Raw genomic sequence first — 20914 nt, forward strand, 5'->3', positions numbered from 1 at the left:
GAATCTCCAGAGAATGAGGACGGGGATGAGGATGAGATGATACAAGAAGCTTTAAGGTTCAGACAACCAGAGCTGGGGAAGTCCCATCCTTCTCAGAAAGGTGGAAGACTGAGGAGAGGAAGGGAGATGGGGGACTTCAAGAGCAGGAAAAGTTTGAGTCAGTCAGAAACTGCTTGTGGTGAATAACTGTCAAGAAGTTTTGGGCAGCCAGGGGTGGAGAGATGGCATGTTTGTAATACAGCCACCAGACAGTGTTATGTATTTTCTTGATATCAGAAATAAAGTAAATAGATGTGAAACATATTTTCAAATTCTTTTCTCTGAAATAACAGTACTGGATTAGTTTTAGTCAGACCAAGATAGGTAAAGAAAACACAGATATCCTGTGTGTACTTATTTTTAATGAGGCTATGATAGATGTTTGGCATGTTAATGGGCCCTGGCAGCTCAGGAAGTCCAGGCGACCACGGCAGATAAGGCAAATCCCACCACTGAGCAAAACCTCTGTCTTCCAGAGAGAGGAAGGTTTTTCTTATTCCTCTAGCACTGCCCGATCCACCTCCTAAATTCGTTTTCTCTTTAATCTTACACTTTTCCAGGTAGTCTTGTCTTCAAACCAGTGGGAGGGTCCCGTCCCTGGCTGACTGCTCTCCCTGCCTCAGGGAGTATCCAGGGAAAAAAGTGATTGTATCCATACACACCCTGGCTCCCAGTTGATGGAGACAATAACAGCCATAGAAGAGGTCTAGACTGGGAGAGTCAAAATCTGTTCTTTAAATTTTGTGATTATTCAGTAATATTTAGAAACTCTGCATACAGAAATTTTATAATGTGCATAATTGTGGTTTCAGGTGACTGAGCTTTTTCTTTTTTAATTGGAGGATAATTGCTTTACAATGTTGTGTTAGTTTCTGCTGTACAACAACATGAATCAGCTATAAGTATATAAATAACCCCTCCCTCTTAAGCCTCCCTCCCACCCAAGCATTTTCTTAAGCATAAAAATTGTTATATCTGCCTTGGTGGGGGGAGGTACTGAGGAATTCAATATTTTCATCAGGTAGGTTTCCACTACACACATTGTCATGGTACTTGACTTTTTATCCCAAATTTGTCTTTATCCCAAATCAAAAGTTTTCACCAATAAACCTCAACAAGCAGATAATGGCTTTCTGAGAAGAAATGTTATTTGTAACCAAAAATTTAGGTCCAGTGCACACATTTAGGAATTATAGGTATAGATGAAACATCACTTTTAAACTATAGACAATTAGAATAATAAACAAAATAGACAAACATTGCCAAATTACTTGCAATTAACTTAAAAAACAACTTTCTAAACAACCCTGAAAGATACAAGTAGAAACATCAGAAAGGTAAGTACCTTATTTCTCGATCTTATTATTTGCTTAATGACTACTCGGTCTGCCAGTAGCAACACTCTTGTCACTGAAGAAAGAAGTAATCTTGCAGCCTTTATGACTCCTGTTTTATCTGTAAAAATTGTGATCTGGCCATCTGATTCTGGGCGATTCAGGCTGCTCACATCTGTAAGTGCTGCGATTGTTTCTCCTAAGAAGAAAGGTGGTGGTGGGGTGGGGGAGGGGGAGAAATTAAACTGGGAATAAGATACACAAATTAAAATCCAGACTTTAATCTTTAAGGTAATGTGCTCAGCGGGTAGAAACCCGACTTCAGGAAAAAGAAATAGCTCCTTGATGAGCCCAAAGATTATCATACAAGGATCCCTAAAGGCATAATAATGGCACACTCCTAAGAACTGTGAAAAATTGCCTTCAGCGAGTTTGAAAAATATCATAACTTTTGTTTCCAGTGGTATGCAAACTACATGATCCCCAAAGCCTGTTCTAAAAGACTAAGTGAGAGCGATCCCAAGAGCCAATAACCAAAGAACCTAAAAGCAGAGCAGTAAACAGCTGCCCAGGGTTTGCCCAGGGGTGAGAGGATAGAGGTGGTTGGATGGCATCACCGACTCAATGGACATGAGTTTGCGCAAACTCCAGGAGTTGTGATGGACAGGGAGGCCTGACATGCTGTGGTTCATGAGGTCACAAAGAGTTGGACACGACTGAGCGACTAAACTGAACTGAACTGAATAGACATTGGGGGCTTGGTGGTTACAGGGGAGAAGGCGTCACTGCCTGTCTTCACAATCTGAAGGGGCGTGGGTTTTTCCAGACAACCAGGGAGAGAAGACAAAGTTTTGGGCACCAAACGGGAGGCATCCTCAGTGACAAGGGGAACTAGAAAAATCAGCCCTCAGTAGGCAGAGGGAAACAATAAGCGAGTTCATCGGCTGGTCAGCCTGGGCTTGGTGGCAAAACAAAACTGTTCCTCCTAAGAACTCATGTCCCAGGCTGGCCCTCAGGCGTGCTGTCTGAATATACACTTTTCATGATGCCCAGCATAAGCCATTCTATCAAACCAACTCCCCACCTCTAGAAAAAGTCTCTTCTTCACTATTGCTATGAAAATATTTTAATTTCTGTAGTAGCAATTATCCATCAATAAAACAATTCAAATATTTCTTATCCCCCCAAATCAAACTGTAGTTTCTCAAACCTTACTTTTTAATTAAATAGATTTTTTTAATAAGCTTTTCATCATCTTGTAATGTTCAAGATCATTTTTCAAGTCTTGAATAAATCTGAGTCCATAATGGATCAATTTTTCTCATATAAGCCCTCCTGTCAATACTATTACATACTCCCAAGAGGTTAAGGACCTCGAGAAAAATTACCTGAATTTTAACAATTATATCACAAGGTATGATGTAATGAAGTCAGGATTCAGGAAGATTAGAGAGAAGCATATAAAATGGACTGGAAAGGAGAGATTCAGAGCCAGGCTACTAATCACACAGCTATTTTAATTGTGGATGTGAAGTGGTAAGGATCTTACCAGGATGACAGCCATAGGAATAAAAAAAATAAAAAAAAAAAAGACGATTTGAGAGACACTGAGTTAAGAAAATACAAAATCAGGACCTTAACAACTGATAAGATGGAAAGGAAAAGTAAAAGAAATGGCTTCAAGGTTGTAAACCCAAGTCACTTAAAAAAGTCAGTAGGGCATGGGAAGGGAGATGATAAATTTAGTTTCAAACAATAGGAACCTGATACCACACAGGAACACCCAAAAGATAAGCCACTACATAAGGAATGGTTACATATCAGGACCACAGCTGGAGTTCCACTAACAGATGAAATCTGGGGTAGCCAGTCTCCAAGGTGGCTCCCAATGGTCCCCACCTCCTGATATTTTCATCCCTGTGTTACCTCGTCGTACCAGGGTTGGCATGGCAGAAGTGATTGTATGTTATTGCCAAGGTCATGTTGTTAAAGACGATGAGGTTGATATCTTGGTTTCTCTCCCCATCTGAGGAAAGCCATTACCATGCTGTATGCAGCCACTACCACAGACAGGTACATATGGGGCGAAACTGTGCCCTCTGGTCAACAGTTGGCAAAAATATGAAGCCTGCCAATCATCAGGAGGCGGAGCTTGAAAGCAGATTCTGCAGTCCAGCCAAATGCTCAGACAACTGCAGGTCCAGCCAACACCCTGTGTGCAATTTCATGAGAGACACAGACCCAGAACCAGCTGGTTAAGCTACTCCTTGATTTCTGACCCTCAGAAACTAGTGAGGGAAGAGATGTTTGTGGTTTTAAGTTGCTAAGTTTGGCTTAATATGTTACACAGCAATAGGTAACCAAAACAAAGATTATACAGCAAAATATAAAGAGAAAAGAAAGGTTAGAATTAAACTTGAATGTACAGAAAAAGGAGTTGGAGGGAAAGTATCACTTTGCAATACCACGTAGTATAAAAATGTTTCCTCTGCACCCCTGGAAAATGTTCCTTTTTCCAGCAGTTCTCAATCATCAAATATATGAGCTTGCACATTATAGCATCTTTTAAACTTCCTTTTTCTGACTAAACCTCAGGCATTCAGCCTGAAGTTTGCAAGATGGTAACATTTGGTTAGCTGTACTAACAAAGTTAAATGCTTCCTTAACATTATAGAGTTGTTCCAAGTATTGACTACTCTGAAATTAGTTCCTTGGAAAAGGCACAAAGTTGCCTTATAGATTCATGGTTGTCATTTTTTTAGCTTGTTAGATGTGTTAGTGTTTTGTCTTAAAGCAAAAACTCTGAAGTCAGTCAACTACAAATATTTATTGAGCACCCATAGAAAATGTAAAGCTTGACTAGAAGCCAAATAAAAAGTAAAAACAGTGGGGGGAGGGGTGGAGGTTGATGAAATGGGTGGAGTCAAAAGGTATAAACTTCTAGCTATAAAATAAATAAGTCATGGGGATATAAATGTACAGACTAGCACCCATAGTTAATAATATTGTATTGCATATTTGAAAGGTGTTACAGAGTAAATCTTAAGGTCTCTACAAGAAAAAATCATTACATTGAATACCTGACACTAGTGTAATGCTGTATGTCGATTATACCCCAAATTAGAAAAAAGCAAAACTATAATGCAAAAGCTCAACACAAGAAAAGTTAAAACTAATAATTACAATGACAACCAATATTTACTGAGCACTTTCTATGTGTCAAATGCACACATGCATTATATCAAAACACTTCTATAAACACTAACAATATCCCCATTTTATAGATGAGAAAACTGAGACTATGTTCCTCAAATGACCATTCTCAGCCTTGTATCTGAGTGACTTTAAGAGGCAGTTCTCAAGAAGGAAAAGGACACTGCACGTAAGAGAGAACATGTGGAGACCATGACACCAGACAGCTTCCCAAATATGCCTGCACGGAGCTCCTCGGCTTACAGGGCTTTCAGGGCTGCACAGTCTGCTGGAGCTGGGGTAGGTGTGCACGTCCTCATTCCTCCAACACTTAGAGCACAGCGACATGCGAGGAAGCCAGTAAGGTGAGGACTCGGACTGCCCTTTCATTTAAAAATCCTTACTCTTGCTTTAATTAAGGATTCGCTTAAGAAACAAAACGTGAAGAACGTCTCTACATTTTCTGTTGAATTGTCCATTGCATTATGTAATAATGTCTGTTGTGTAAGTGCCCATACAATTTAGTTCCTCGAAAAAAGCCTGTCTCCTCTTGATGAGCTGGTTTGTTTCCTTCCAACAAACAATGAGAATTAAATAACCATTTCTTTCCCACATTTTTTGTCTAGATTTTCAGGAAGCAGAAAGATAAATTTCATGTTTAATTGGAGTAACAATGTTAGCCAATTCATTTCTAGTACACTTATATACATCTCCTATTTTAATGGGTTTATTAATCATATATTTAATTGTAACTCTTTTACATCTCTCTCTTTTTTTTTTTTGGCTAAACCTCACAGCTTTCAGGATTTTAGTTCCCCAATCAGGGATTGATCCTGGGTCATGGCAGTGAAAGCATGAGTCCTACCCACTGGACCACAAGGAAATTTCCTTAAATCTCTCTTAATATGAGGCAAAACATAAATTATGAATAGACTAAGGCCATCTCATTCCTATTCTATTGACATATCCTAGTGAGTGACTAGAAACCCAAACTCAGAATCCTCCCTTTGCTTTAATCAATAACCAAATTCTATCATTTAATCACCTAGTGACTATTTAGTGTACTTTTTCTGCTTTTTATACCCCTAAGACGCTGTCTTGATTCAGCCTGGTACAACAGAAAAGCGTATCAACTCCATATTAATCTCTCTGCCTTTAGTCTCAACCCTCTCTCAATCATCCCTCATTTGTTCATTTCCCCCATGCAACCAGAAAGATTTCTAACATAAAACTACTGTCTTTCATCTGGCCCCAAATTCCTCAATCTATCAAGTACAGAACAGTACCTGAAGCCATTCATGTACCATTAGGGCATGTATCATCTGGCTGGCCCCTTCACATTACGTGGCCTTATCTCACCCACTCCTTTCCCCCATGATGACTCTCCAAACACACCTGCTTCTCCCTCAGGGTTCAGTTCAGCTCAGTCGCTCAGTCGCGTCCGACTCTTTGCGACCCCATGAATCGCAGCACGCCAGGCCTCCCTGTCCATCACCAACTCCTGGAGTTCACTCAGACTCACGTCCATCGAGTCAGTGATGCCATCCAGCCATCTCATCCTCTGTCATCCCCTTCTCCTCCTGCCCCCAATCCCTCCCAGCATCAGAGTCTTTTCCAATGAGTCAACTTTTCGCATGAGGTGGCCAAAGTACTGGAGTTTCAGCTTTAGCATCATTCCTTCCAAAGAAATCCCAGGGCTGATCTCTTTCAGAATGGACCCACCTCAATTAATAGTGCCATCATCTACCCACCAAACCTTGGAGTTATCCATGACCCCTCTTCCCATGGATCGCAGCACATCCCACATCCAAACTATCAGCAAAACCTACCAGCTCCACCTTTCCAATATAACCAAATGCAACTGCTTTGCACCACCTCAAATGCTATTGCTGGGCCTAAGTCACCATCATCTATCACAGCCTCCTAACTGGTCTCTGGCTTCACTCTCATAACTCCTAAAATCTATTCTCTGTACAGAAGCCACCAGGGATCCTTTTAAACTATAAATGAACTTGTGTCACTACCCTGCACCAAACCTTCCACTAACCCCAAGACGCTGAGAAAACAGTCCAAAGTACCTATCTTTGCCTAGAAAGCCATACCTGTTCTCACTCTGCTCCTGGTTAGGAAAGTCCTTCCCCCAAATACTAATATAGCTGGGGTCCTCATTTCAGTGCTGTCTCTGCTCCTATGTTACTCCCTTAGAGAGATTTCCTCTCCCCCTGTTTCAGTAGTTCTCATTTCAGTAGTTCTCAACTCAGGGCCATTTTGATCCCTCAAAGGACATTTGGGAATGTTGAGACATTTTTGGTTGCCTCAACGGCTGAAGAAGGGATTTTCTAACATCCAATAGGTAGCAGCTGGGGATTCTACAACGCACAGGGCAACCCCCAACCCCAACAAATAATTACCAACAAATAATTATCCAGCCTAAAACATCAACAGCATCACAACTGAGAAACTCTGCTGGCCTTCCTAAAAGAAACATTCTTTGATCTCCTAACCCTTCAGTTCAGTTCAGTTGCTCAGTCACGTCTGACTCTTTGCAACCCCATGAATCACAGCATGCCAGGCCTCCCTGTCCATCACCAACTCCCAGAATTCACTCAAACTCATGTCCATCGAGTCTGTGATGCCATCCAGCCATCTCATCCTCTGTTGTCCACTTCTCCTCCTGCCCCCAATCCCTCCCAGCATCAGGGTCTTTTCAAATGAGTCAACTCTTTGCGTGAGGTGGCCAAATTACTGGAGTTTCAGCTTCAGCATCATTCCTTCCAATGAACACCCAGGACTGATCTCCTTTAGGATGGACTGGTTGGATCTCCTTGCAGTCCAAGGCACTCTCAAGAGTCTTCTCCAACACCACAGTTAAAAAGCATCAATTCTTTGGCACTGAGCTTTCTTCACAGTCCAACTCTCACATCCATACATGACCACTGGAAAAACCATAGCCTTGACTAGATGGACCTTTGTTGGCAAAGTAATATCTCTACTTTTCAATATGCTATCTAGGTTGGTCACAGCTTTCATTCCAAGGAGTGTCTTTTAATTTCATGGCTACAATCACCATCTGCAGTGATTTTGGAGCCCAGAAAAATAAAGTCTGACACTGTTTCCACTGTTTCCCCATCTATTTCCCATGAAGTGATGGGACCAGATGCCATGATCTTAGTTTTCTGAATGTTGAGCTTTAAGCCAACTTTTTCACTCTCCTCTTTCACTTTCATGAAGAGGCTTTTTAGTTCCTCTTCACTTTCTGCCATAAGGGTGGTGTCATCTGCATATCTGAGGTTACTGATATTTCTCCTAGCAATCTTGATTCCTTATGCTGCCTTATCATCTTTTCCATAACTATCACTACATGCCATTGGGCACTTATCTATTTGTTCATTTGTTTGTGTCTCCCTCTCTAGAATACAAGCTCCATAAGGACAGACTTTTTATTGACTTCTATGTAGCTATATCCCTTTGGTCTAGAAGAATGTCTGGCATATGGCCAGCACTCATTAAATATTTATTTAAAGAATAAGTGGATAAATGATACTCAACAAAACTAACTATTTGTATCCAGCAAAACTCCCCAGTTCTCTCAAGCTTCTATGCCACCAGTTATAGAGACTTCTGAGACATCAAGAAATCTGAAGTCAGATTTGTCTCCTGTAGACACAGGAACGTGCTTACTTTTATTTCCATTTTCCATACAGTGGTAAATAGGCTACTATGCTCCTTGATGGCAGAGTCTATGCCTCACATTCTCTACACTTCTCACGCTCAATGGCTGATGGCAAGGGTGGTAAAGAATCCGTTTGCCAATGCAGGAGACACAAGGGATGTGGGTTTAATGCCTGGATCGGGAAGATCCCCTAGAGTAGGCAATCCACTCCAGTATTCTTCCTGGAAAATTCCACAGACAGAGGAACCTGCTGGTTCAGTCCACAGGTTTGCAAAGAGCTAGACGTGACTGAGTGCACACATACATACGGGTGGTGGGCTTCTACCCTGCGCAGTGAGAACAGTCAACGACACAGATTCAGGACCTGATCCAAGAGACATTCAATATTCCTGGAAGCTAATCCAGGGCTTTAATGACCTACACATCTGTACTAACAGGATTAAAAGGCAGTACACATCTTTACTCAACACGAGACAATCATTTGTCATGATATCCAAAGCAATAAAATTGGTATAAACAGGCTTCAACATACCTGCTTGTTTAGCTTCAATACAGGCAATATTTATTTCTTCTTTCAAGTCCCAGTTTTCATTGGCTATAGCTTCCCCCACTTTAACAAATCTTCCAACTGCCAAGTTGACGGCTTGTCCTACACGCTGAATTGCTTGCAGAGTTTTATCAGACTTTTTGGTATTATCTTTATGATTAATAAGTGTGGTGATCTAAAAGTAAAAGATAAAAGCAAACTGCTTAAAGTTTATCTCAGTACTTTTTTTTAAAGCGATATCACAAAGACCAAGAAAATTAAGCCCAGCATACTACACTAGCCTAATAAACTCGATTAATTGACAGCTTTAATGCTTCAACCCAGAGACAGCCAGCAAACACGTTGCATCTCTCCTGAGGTCGACGCTTCCTTTAATAATAACTCCAGATTTACCTGAGGGGCTTATCAGGGCACACGTTTCTGTAAACCCTCCGGACAGATCAACAAATCATAAAAACAGGAGAAAAGTAGAAGAGGGTGGATTCTTACATTCAAAGAATCCACAGGAAACCAAAGCACTGCAGGTCTAGATTCTTCGACCGTGACTCGGGCTGCTGTGAGAGTAGAGACAGCATTTTGTTCACCGGGCGCTTCACTCTGCTGCCTAGCACAGTGTGTAGGTCGTACAAAATGCTATGTGAACCACAGATGCTACTGAACCAACCAGACACTTGAGAAGGACCAATGTAATCTATGTTTTATAGTTCACCAAGGTTTGTTGTAGACTCAAAGTACATAAAATACCAAGAGCTTTAACACTTGACTCCAGGCCCTGAAATAAAATATAAAAGGTGAAAAGTTAAGCTGCTTGAAACAAATATAAATCTTCAAAATGTCCAGGAAAATTAGTACATAAACTATACTGACATATAAAAATATTTAAAGAATGTTACATGAAAAATGTAAATCCCAAATGGTACATGTCCACTGCGTATAACTTTGAAATGATTTCTATAATATATTAACAAAGATCAGAATAGAGAATTAAGAGGAAGAGGCTTGCTCTTTGATCAGCTACTATGTGGCAAGCACTTTGTGTGTTATGGTATTAATAGTTTTGAGTCAGAAAGGCCTGTGTATGTTTCTTGGCTCTGCCATTCCTAGCTAAATGACCTAGGGAAATTTACTTAAAAATCTCTCTAAATTTCCTCATCTCTCATACTGTTTTTCAAATTTTGAAAATGTTCTAGAGTCCAGATCCTGAGGATACATCACTGAGCAGGACGAACACAATCCTGCCCTCATTCTGTTTACAGTCTAACCAGATAACAATAATTCAATTGTACACAATGTATTTGTTGAACACCTATCATATGCCAAATAAAATCCTAGACAGTGATGAAACAGCAATGAACAAGAAAGGAAAGGCCCACAATCTCATGGAGCTTACATTCTAGTGGAGTGAGGGGAGACACAATAATCACACAAATGGGTTAACAAAACTAACGTAAATGCTATGCAAAACGTTAAAATAAGACAATGTGACAGAAAGTGTCTGTGTAGCTACCTGAGATTAGTTGACCTTCCTTCTACGAAGAAGTGATATTTAAACTGTGATCTAAATGATATCAAGTAGAGAGGCCAGTAAACATCAGGCGATAAAGTGTTGCAGGGAGAAGAAATAACTGTTTAAGAAAAATAAGGGAAGAAAAGAAGGGGCATCCTTGAATATGAGACTGTTCTTTTTTTTCTTTTTTTCAAAGAATAAAGTAAGGCCAGAAGTGGTTAAAGAATAGTGGGCAAGAGGACAAGTGTAAAACCAATATCCAACAGGTAGGCAGGGACCAGCCTTTATTGCAAGGCTGCAAATTGCAATAAAGAGTTTGTATTTGACTCTGTGCATGACAGAAAGTCACTGAACAATTTTTGAGGACAGTGGTATAATCTCAGTAGTGGTTTTAAAATGTGTGCTCCAGTTCTTCAATATTTCTCCTTTCAAGCTTCATTTCTCTCCCCTTAAGTGAGATGAAATTAGTGACCCACTTCTAACCAATAGAATAAAGTAGAAGCAAGGATGTACCTCTGAGAGTAGGTATTAAAACACATTGTGACTTACATTTCTCTCTCTCTCTCTCTGGGATCAATCACTGCGGAAGAAAACCAGCTACCAAATCATGGAGGAGAGACCCACGTGGTAAATAAATGCTTAGAAGACTGTCTGGTGTTTAGTAAACATTACACATGACTACATGCTAAGTCACTTCAGTCCTGTCTGACACTTTTTGACCCCATGGACTGTAGCCCATCAAGCTCCTCTGTCCATGGGACACTCGAGGCAAGAATGCTGGAGTGGTTAGCCATGCCCCACTCCAGGGGAGCTTCCCAACTCAGGGATCCAACCCGGGTCTCCTGCGTTGCAGGCAGATTCTTTACCATGTGAGCCACCAGGGAACTGCCCGCAATGCAGGACACCTGGGTTGGATCCCAGGGTCAGAAAGATCCCCTGGAGAAGGGAATGGCTACCCACTCCAGTAATCTTGCCTGGAGAACTCCATGGACAGAGGAGCCTGGTGGGCTACAGTCCATGGGGTCACAGAGTCAGACATGACTGAGTCACTAACACTTTCACATAATGATTAGATGTTATCCAATTTACATTTCTAGAATCTCTGTTCTTTCCTCATGTTTGTGATGCTACCTTATTTTCTAGAATAACTGACACTAATCTCTTGATTGAAATGGATTATCTTAGTTTATTTTGTGGGAAGATAAGAAAAGAGGTGAAGATCCAGGAAGGAAAAAAAAAAAAACAAGCCTGGCAGTAGGCCAGAAAACAGAACAAAGTCTTAATTCCTTGAGACCTGAAAAACAAGGGAGTCAGCCCAGGACAGAGAAGTTCATCTCTGGGCTTAACTCACTAGCAAACGATCAAAATCACTACATATAAAAATTGACTAATCTGCTATAGAAACCAATATAGAAGAAAGCACACTGAATCACGCTGAGGTCTTTAAAAGGAGGAAAAGGGGCTTTTTCACTCACTTTATACACCATTTCTGTGTTTTACCTTTGCATTAAAAACACCTATACTCACATACACAGATCAGCAGAGCGCCCCATATGGACTCAATGCATCTCCAACTTGGTGAGACCATCGATCCTGAGAGCTTCCAGGACAGTGCAGTGAGAAGCAGGAAGACAGGGAGCTACCCTAGAGACTTCAAGCCTGTGTAATGGTGAGTGGAGTAAATCTATCACAGACAGGAAAAGACTGGTGGGTGGTAGAATAACATTCCAGGCTAGGGTGGGGCTGTGTGGCAGATTTCCCTCTTCCCTTCCTTGGATAAAAGCATTGTAAGACTGGGAGTGGGAGTTTTGACAGGAAGAATAAAGTGATTATTAAAGAAGGTGGGTGCCGCTCTGCAAGAACTGTGCTTGGGACTTAGCCCAGGGCATGTAAAAAAACTGTCTGAATTACAAAACATACAACAAATGAGTGTATGTAACAGATATTTGTATCATTTAAAGAAATGACAGGAAGGCAAAACACATCTAGCACCAACCTTCAGAAAACACTACCAGCACCTCTGAAAATCCAGGTGCCCTATGGGTCCCTCACTTTCCAGATCACCCCCTCACCAGCCAAAAGAATCCACTGTCCTAATTTTGTGCTCATCCTCCCCTTATTATAACGATTGCACCTATGTTATATCCTTAAATGATACATGGTTTTGTTTTGCCTGCTTTGAACCTTTTAATTTTTTCTCCTTAACATTTGAGATTCATCCAGACTGATAATTATAGCCATGGTTCATTCATTTCAATGCCGCAGCGGTGTCTCATTTTATGAACCTAGCACTCTTCATTTAAACATCTTTGCTGCTAAAAGACGTTTGGGTAGTTTTCAGTTTGGAGCCATTAGAAGCAAACTGACTATCAACATTCCAAACTATGTCTCTAACACACGTGCAGGATTTTCTCCTGGGGTGTGGATTTAAGAGCGAAATTACTGGGCGTAGGTAATATCCACTGTCAACTTTAATATATTACATCAAATTGTTTTCCAAAATGGTCGTACTGCTGACATTTCCATTAGCTCCCCATTCCAACGCTTGTGCTCACTGTGGTTTTAACTTGTACTTCACTGGTTTCTAATAAAGTTGAGCATCTTTTCACATATGTGTTAGCCATCTATTTCCTCTTCTACAACATGACTGTTTATTTTACCAATTTTTAATGGGTAATCTTATTTTTGATTCATTGGAGTCCTTTATTTATTTTGGGTGCTACAATCATTTGGTGGTTATTTCTGTTGCAATCATATTCTCTTGCTTTATGGCTTATCCTTTCAATTCTGACGAACAAAGATTCTTCATTTTAATGGAGCAAATATATTAATCTTCACTTTCGGTCTATTAAGAATTCCTTTCCCACCGAGGTGGGGAAAATATTGCCCAATTTTTTTTGCCTAAAAGTAAGTTTTTACTTCCATATTGATATTTTAAATCCATTTGGAACTGTTTCTGTATATACTGTGAGACAGAGATGCAATATCATGTGTTTCTATTTAGATAACAAATTATTCTCATTTTTTAAAAAATTCTTCCTTTTCCTACTGACAAGAAGTGCCCATTCTGTGAATTATCAAGTTTCCATATATGTGTGATTGTTTCTAAGTTCTCTATTCCGTTTCACTAGTCTCTTTGTCCATTTCTGTTAAACCCACATTGTCTTAATTACTCTAGCTTTATAATAAGACTTGAAATCTGGTAGAGCAACTCCACCCACCTTGTTTCTCTTCTGATATTCTTGGTATTCTGATATTCTTTCATATAAATCTTAGAATTACTTTTATCAAATTCTACTAAAAAAAATTCCAATGAAATTTTCATTGGAATCGCATTAAATTTACATATCAATAGGGAAAATTGGGAGCTTCCCTGCTGGCTCAGATAGTAAAGAATCTGCCTGCAATGCGGGAGATTCAGGTTCAATCTCTGGGTCAGGAAGATCCCCTGGAGGAGGAAATGGCAACCCACTCCAATATTCTTACCTGAGAAATCCTATGGACAGAGGAGCCGGATGGGCTACAGTCCATGAGTTTGCCAAGAGTCAGACATGACTGAAGCGACTTGGCACAGGGAAAACTGATATGCCCATAACATCAAGTCAATCTAGCCAAGAACATGGTACTTCTTTCCCATTTATTTAGCTCTACTTTGGCCTTCTCATAAAATTCCCCACAAAGCTTAGCAACTCTTTTACTAGACACATTTACACACATATTTTGCTTTCATTTTTATTCTAACTGGTATTTAAAAATTTAAACAAATTTTTAATAGAGTATAAGTTGATTTATAACTGGTATCATTTTTTAGGACTACTTTTCTGTTATTAATGCAGAGCAAAGTGCAAATTGACTTAAGACTCTTACACTGAGTGAACTTACTAAACCTCTAAATTTTTAAAATTTATTTGTAGACTCCATTTCTCTAAGGAAATGTTTATTTTAAATTTGACTTGTTGCTATGACGTTAAATAGATGGGGAAACAATGGAAATAGTGACAGACTTTATATTCTTGGGCTCCAAAATCGCTACAGATGGTGACTGCAGCCATGAAATTAAAAGACGCTTGCTCCTTGTAAGAAAAGCTATGACAAACCTAGACAGTATATTAAAAAGCAGAGACATTGCTTTTTAAAAAGCAGAGACATTGCCAACAAAGGTCCATCTAGTCAAAGCTATGGTTTTTCCAGTAGTCATATATGGACATAAGAGTTGGACCCTAAGGAAGGCTAAACGTCGAAGAATTGATGCTTTTGAGCTCTGATGCTGGAGAAAACTCTCGAGTCCCTTGGACTACAAGGAGATCAAACCAGTCAATCCTAAAGGAAATCAACCCTGAATATTCATTGGAAGGACTGATGCTGAAGCTACATTACTTTGGCACCTGATGCGAAGAGCCAGCTCCTTAGAAAAGACCCTGATGCTGGGAAAGATTAAAGGCAGTAGGAGAAGCGGACAACAGAGGATGAGATGATTGGATGGCATCACCGACTCAATGGACATAATTTGAGCAAGCTCCAGGAAATGGTGAAGGACAGGAAAGCCTGGCATGCTGCAGTTCATGGGATCACAAGTTGGACACGACTGAGTGACTGAACAACAACTTCTATTACTAGTTTGTTATGCGCTCTTTATCACGATGAGGAGTTGAATTTAACCAAATACTTCCCTGGTGGCTCAAAGGGTAAAGAGTCTGCCTGCAATGCAGGAGACCCAGGTTCAATCCCTGGCTCAGGAAGATCCCCTGGAGAAGGAAATGGCAACCCACTCCAGTATTCTTGCCTGGAGAATTCCATGGACAGAGGAGCCTGGCGGGCTACAATCCACAGGGTCCCAAAGAGTCGGACATGACAGAGCGACTTCACTTTCACTTTTTTTCCTGCATCCACTGAAAAGCACATGTATCTTTTCTAATATGTGATGCAGAAAATTATACAGGTACATTTGTCTAATATTGATGTAACTGCATTCCTAGAAAAAGACCAGTAGTCCAGAACTTTTTACTTAGAGCCAGAAGAGGTTAAATGATCTGAGTAGAAACTGCTTAAAACAGACTAAACTGTACAAGAATAGCCCTACTTGCTCACCTCAGACCCTATCTCCTCTAGGGTATCACTGCTGACTCATCCACACCTGCTCTGAGCTCTTAGAGCATTTACTATTGATGATGTTCATCTGACACTTGCCACGTGCTATTCTGTACCTGTCCTATCTCCCACAAGCCCCTCGAAGAGTCGTAACTAGAAAGCTTACAACAAATGCTTGCCTAAAAACCTTAAACTAGTCTAATGGATACGGTGGTAAAACATGAGTTGAATAATATTATGCAGCATCCTTAGAAAGATGAGACTCCTGGACATAAGTTTTCTAGAGAGCTTCACTCAAATCCACTAATACTCACTAAAACATAAAAATCATTCTAAATCACATTCCACACTTCTGCTTTGTGAGTGTTTTGCCCATGTTATAGATATTTCTTGATTTTAAGCAAGATTTAACTTTTTTTTGTTGTTGAGTACCGCCTGCAATGCAGGAGATCCCAGTTTGATTCCTGGGTCAAGAAGATCCCCTGGAGAAGGGAAAGGCGACTCACTCCAGTATTATGGCCTGGAGAATTCCATGGATTGTATAGTCCATGGGGTCGCAAAGAGTCAGACACGACTGAGCGACTTTCACTTTCACAGTTAATCATCAGTTATAATAATGCTAAAGATACAGCTGTGGACACATAATATACGGAATGCAGAACCTCAGCTATGGCCCTGAATTAGCCTTTAACAGGGAAGGAAAAACAAAACAAAAAAATGCCCACATTTTCCAGTTAGCACTGACCTCTAGTTAACTCTCAGCAGCCAATGCACGTTTCCTTCTCCACTCTCCTCCTCTCCACCCTCTCTTACCCCTGAATTACACAATGCAGAACTTGTAGGATACATTTTTAGCAGTGATAGTGTGAAATGTTACCATTTCTCCAGATTACAACAACCTTGTTTTGCCATTGTGACTCTCTTATCTGGACCTACTACTAGCTGACCTCATCACGTCTTCTAATCTCTGCTGCTGCTGCTGCTAAGTCGCTTTAGTTGTGTCCGACTCTGTGCGACCCCATAGACGGCAGCCCACCAGGCTCCCCCGTCCCTGGGATTCTCCAGGCAAGAACACTGGTTCTAATCTCTAGAGACAACAAATACAATACGGTGTAGCTAAGACTCTGGGGCCAGGCTGTCAGGGTGTAAACCCCAGTTGGACATTTACAGGGTGAAAGTCCCACAAGTCCCTTATCCTCAGTTTCCTCTTTCATATAATGAAAATAAACATGTCTCTACCCCTATAAGATTTATGAGAATTAAATGGGCTAATAAGTATAAAGTGCATAGAACACAGTCTCACCCATAGTAAGCATTCTATCTGGATTATTATTATTATTAAATGGATAAAATACCACTCTCTTAACTCTCTCTTAAAACTACTCCAGTATTTCTCATTTTCTGTTGTGGTTGTGTTGGTGGTGGTAATGGTATTCTTTTGTAGGAGGGGGCAATGCAGACATCACTAACTGATCCTCAACTCAAACCACCTGTCAGTGCTTCTGGCCTACAATGAAGGGAAGGCCCATACACAGCATCAAGGTTATTCACTGTTCTGTTAGCCAGGCTAAAATAAGCACAAGTGAAGAAAATGGGGCTGTTTATTTAATCAGCATAACAGAAATATGGGACATGTGTGGCTACTGTTATCAAATATTTGCAGGCTGAGATGGATTAGATATTAATAGTATTGAAAATCCTATGGACGAGCTACAGGCCCAACCACTGAGCATGTTTAAGCAGGGCCCTGGTGACCAGATGTCAAGGATGCTGTAAGAGAGAATTTTTTAAAATTCAGAGTCAGATAACTTTTAAGATTCCTTCTACCTTGAAAATCTTGGCAATATGAATGTGAATCATCAAGACGTTACAAAGGAGTTGTGAGTCACACATTCAACGAGCTCCTTAAGGCACAGAATTTTTCACTGCCCACAGTGCTTGGCACATAACAGACCTAGCTGAGGAATTCTAGCCCCGAGGGTTCGTATAAGTCGGCTCTCAGTAACAAAAAATTCTCTAAAGCTAAGCGCGGCAATTAGCTGATTCCAGACTTCTGTTGTGACCGGTAAATTCAATAAACTATACATCCCAAATGGGATTTGGCAAAAAGATGTGTACCCGGATTAACTATCAGGCGGTCCTCCACTTCACCCTTCCGAGGCAGGGCAAAAGCCAATTAAAGTGAGCAGGCAGGTTAAGGGGAAGGGTGGCCCGGGGTAAATGGGCGACTGGGGAGCAGACTTACACACGATCCGGGGAAGGGACAAAGGCCTAGGGGAGAGAGCACGCTGGGCTCGGAGGCACGCGCCAGCCAGAATGGCTACAGTCCGGGTTGGGACTGGAGATGCAAAGGTGTGACGGCCGCGAGGAGGGCCCCTGAGCGCCAGCGGAGCACCCGCGGGGGTCCCCTCCGCTCCCCGGGAGCAGGGCCGGGGGCCGCCGGAGTCGCAGTCTCGGGGCGGTGCGGGTAGGGAAGCCTGGCGGTGCACCTGCGGCCGGACTCCGGTCCGCACAGGTCTCCCCGCCCCGCAGCCGGATTTCGGATGGTCCAGACTCCCTCCGCCTCAACGAAGGCCAGTCCTCAAGCCCCAGAAAGGCGACCAGACGCCGACGCCGCAGTCTCGGCGCGGAATGTGGGGCAGCAGCTGCCTCCCGCCCGGCCCGGCCCGGCCCGGCCCGGCCCCCTCCGGGAGCGACCGCCGCCATCGCGGGCCGCGGCCGGGGGGGTAAGATCAGGGGCCGCGCGCGCCGCTTTACCTGAGAAACCAGCGGCAGCAGCGTCTGCTCCACCGAGCGAGTTTTGATCTCGAGTCCGGAGTCGAAGGCGAAGCTCGACGGGCCGGAGCCGTGCGCTGCCCCGGCGCCGCCACCGCCTGTGGGGCTCGGAGAGGCGGCCATGGCCTTTACTCAGCCCGTCGCGCAGCCGGGACACTGCGCCGCTACGGGTCCGCCGCCTCCCGCCAGCCAGCCAGCCTGCCTGCCTGCCCGCCGCAGCGGCAAGGCACCCGCGCCGCCCGAGACCCCGCCCCCGGAAGACCCCGCCCACCCCGCCTCCGCGCGCTCCGGCCTGGGGTCCGCCTTGCAGCCCCGCCCCACAGCCCGGGCCCCGCCCCTCTGCCCCCATTCCACCCACCCTGTTTCTCACATCATTCTTCAGGGGGTTCCGCACAAATCTCGCTCCTGCCAAATCAGAGGCACAGGATACCTGAGGGCCTCCCACGAACATGTGGCCTCTTACCAGAGCAAGGACATCCATGCTCATAGAAGCTACCTGTCCTCCTCCGGAGAAGTGACTCTTCCTAAATCCGAATTCCCCAGGATTCCTGGAAACTGCGCTGGGATTGAAACTATTAATAACTGGTAGGCCAGGACAGGAGTCAAGCCTGTAGGGACGGGCTTCTACCCTAAGATAGGACTTCTACAGGTTACAGTCTTTCTGGAGCTTTCACAAACACATCTCCCCTTATATAAATTGTCCATGTTCCATAAAAATTCATTGTACGCACTGGTGCCAAAGGAAAGGCAAGATATAAGACATAAGAGATGGACAGATGTATTCATTAAAGTTTGACTTCACTGAAGATCAAATTTCTCAACAGAGACTAAGTTTACCACTTGATTCATTCAACACTAGTAATTTTATTTCAAAATATAAATATTTTTACATTTACAAAGATGTTACATCAGTAGGTTGTCAAAGCAAGTTAAAGCTAAGAAACAGCATTTGTGAGAATAAAGACACATGGTTATATCTGAATAATCTTTTTTACTTTCAAACCATCTCTACTTTGCCTGAGAATGCAGAGATGATACATTTTCCACAAGTTACATGAGCAATAACAACTATATATCCAATCGTGGCTTCAAAATCAAATGGTACTTGAAATATACTCCAATCACCTAGACAAGTGGCACTGCAAAGCACAAAAGAAGGGTTTTCTTTGGAATAATTACAATTGGAGTTACATTTTCTGGGTCACTGCCATTAAAAACAGTATTTGATAATAAGCCAAAACAATGTTTTAAAATTTGCTTACCACAGCTTTCAGAGTAAAATATAAAGCGAGAATAAAAAGTAAGAAACCAGGTGTGGAGTAAAGAACTCTGGACTTGTAGTCAGAATTTCTGCAACTGAATTCTGGCTCCATCATTTTGTGGTATAAACTTAAGGGAAAGATCACAAAAAACCTTTCTGAGCTTTGATCTGATAATACTTGATGCCTGCCTATCTCACAGGACTGTTATGAAAGCAGTCTGAAACCTATAAAGTGCAATACAAAAGCGTTATTAAAATGGCATGTCAACATATCACCACTGCATTTGCACTCTAACTGATCTTTGAAAAACTTTCAAAAGTAAAACACAAATACTGACTTTACACACCATAGGTGGAAAAGAATCTCTATACTTGATGTATAGCTCTGAATGGCAAATACAGTTTTTTTCTGGTATTTCACTAAACTTTGAGATATATTACAGTTTACATGGTAGATGAGCCTGCCATTCGAATTCTATTACAGATGTCTTCTAAAAGACCTGTACATTTTTATTTGAAAGCCATGTTTCCCAAAGGACCCCAAGTCCTTTGAGATGCTCTGAGAAAAAGAGGATGAAGGTGTAGTTTAAGGTCAAATAAGTCTCGTAAACAGAGTCTTTGTCCCCTCTTGTAAATCCACAATATATAATAGCATGTTAAAAACTCTTCGAAGTCCTACTTCAGAAAGGAAACAAATTCAGCATTCCTCAGTTTTAACTGACCATAGAGTCCCTTCCCCCAACTCCATATACACTTTCATTCACTTAGAACACCTAACAACATTCTTTGGAACTACTGCTATAAGGAACACATTTTTCCCAAAATTGGCAAGCTGCATGGGGTCGCAGAGTCAGACACGACTTAGCGACGGAACAACAACAACTCAACTAGGAGGGAAAGGGAAGAGAAGTAGAACAGTGGACTGAGAGAAAAAAGAACGGACTCTACTCCGAATTGTCACTGACAGGCGCCATGTTAGAAAAGACACTTCAACCTATGGACTTGTTTCCTTCTCTGTTAAATGACAGGATCACATAATTATACAAGGCCTATTCTAGCACAGAATTTCTATGACTCCAGAAGGCAGACAGAACATGTTGGTTTATAATTCTCTTAAACTACCACAAAAATTAACTGTTTAGTGGTTTCATATAGCATGAGTATTATTTTTGCAGATCTTAAGTTAATGTAAGCAAAATTTGTCGTCAAGGAAAGTAACTCAAGTGAAGAAACTTTAGAAAAGAAAAATATAAATGAGACGAGCTTTCAGACAAACTCTATTAAGAATAATTATACTTTAGTAGGGATGTCTATCTAAAATAGTCTCTCCAGATTGGAGTAACTAAGTGATGGAAGTTTATTGAATAGCTAGGTCATTTCCAAATAAAATGAGATTTTGAAACATAATTACTGAACACTGGACAGGGAGGCCTGGTGTGCTGTGATTCATGGCGTCGCAAAGAGTCAGACACAACTGAGAGACTGAACTGAACTGAAC

At 41.7% G+C, this 20914-nt stretch overlaps 1 protein-coding gene across 1 annotated transcript in view; it reads right to left on the minus strand.

Moving 5' to 3' along the window:
* Positions 1-18407, minus strand: part of CTNNAL1 (catenin alpha like 1) — a 57151-nt gene extending 38744 nt beyond the window's left edge. The window contains exons 1-3 of the mRNA XM_025282191.3: positions 18138-18407; positions 8771-8960; positions 1385-1572 (exon numbers count right to left, since the gene is read on the minus strand). Of these exons, the coding sequence (XP_025137976.3) occupies positions 1385-1572; positions 8771-8960; positions 18138-18278 (519 nt within the window). The 5' untranslated portion in view covers positions 18279-18407. The remainder of the gene's footprint in view (positions 1-1384; positions 1573-8770; positions 8961-18137) is intronic.
* Positions 18408-20914: the final 2507 nt, after the last annotated feature.

This window comes from Bubalus bubalis, chromosome 3 (assembly GCF_019923935.1).
Source record: "Bubalus bubalis isolate 160015118507 breed Murrah chromosome 3, NDDB_SH_1, whole genome shotgun sequence".
Taxonomy (NCBI): domain Eukaryota; kingdom Metazoa; phylum Chordata; class Mammalia; order Artiodactyla; family Bovidae; genus Bubalus; species Bubalus bubalis.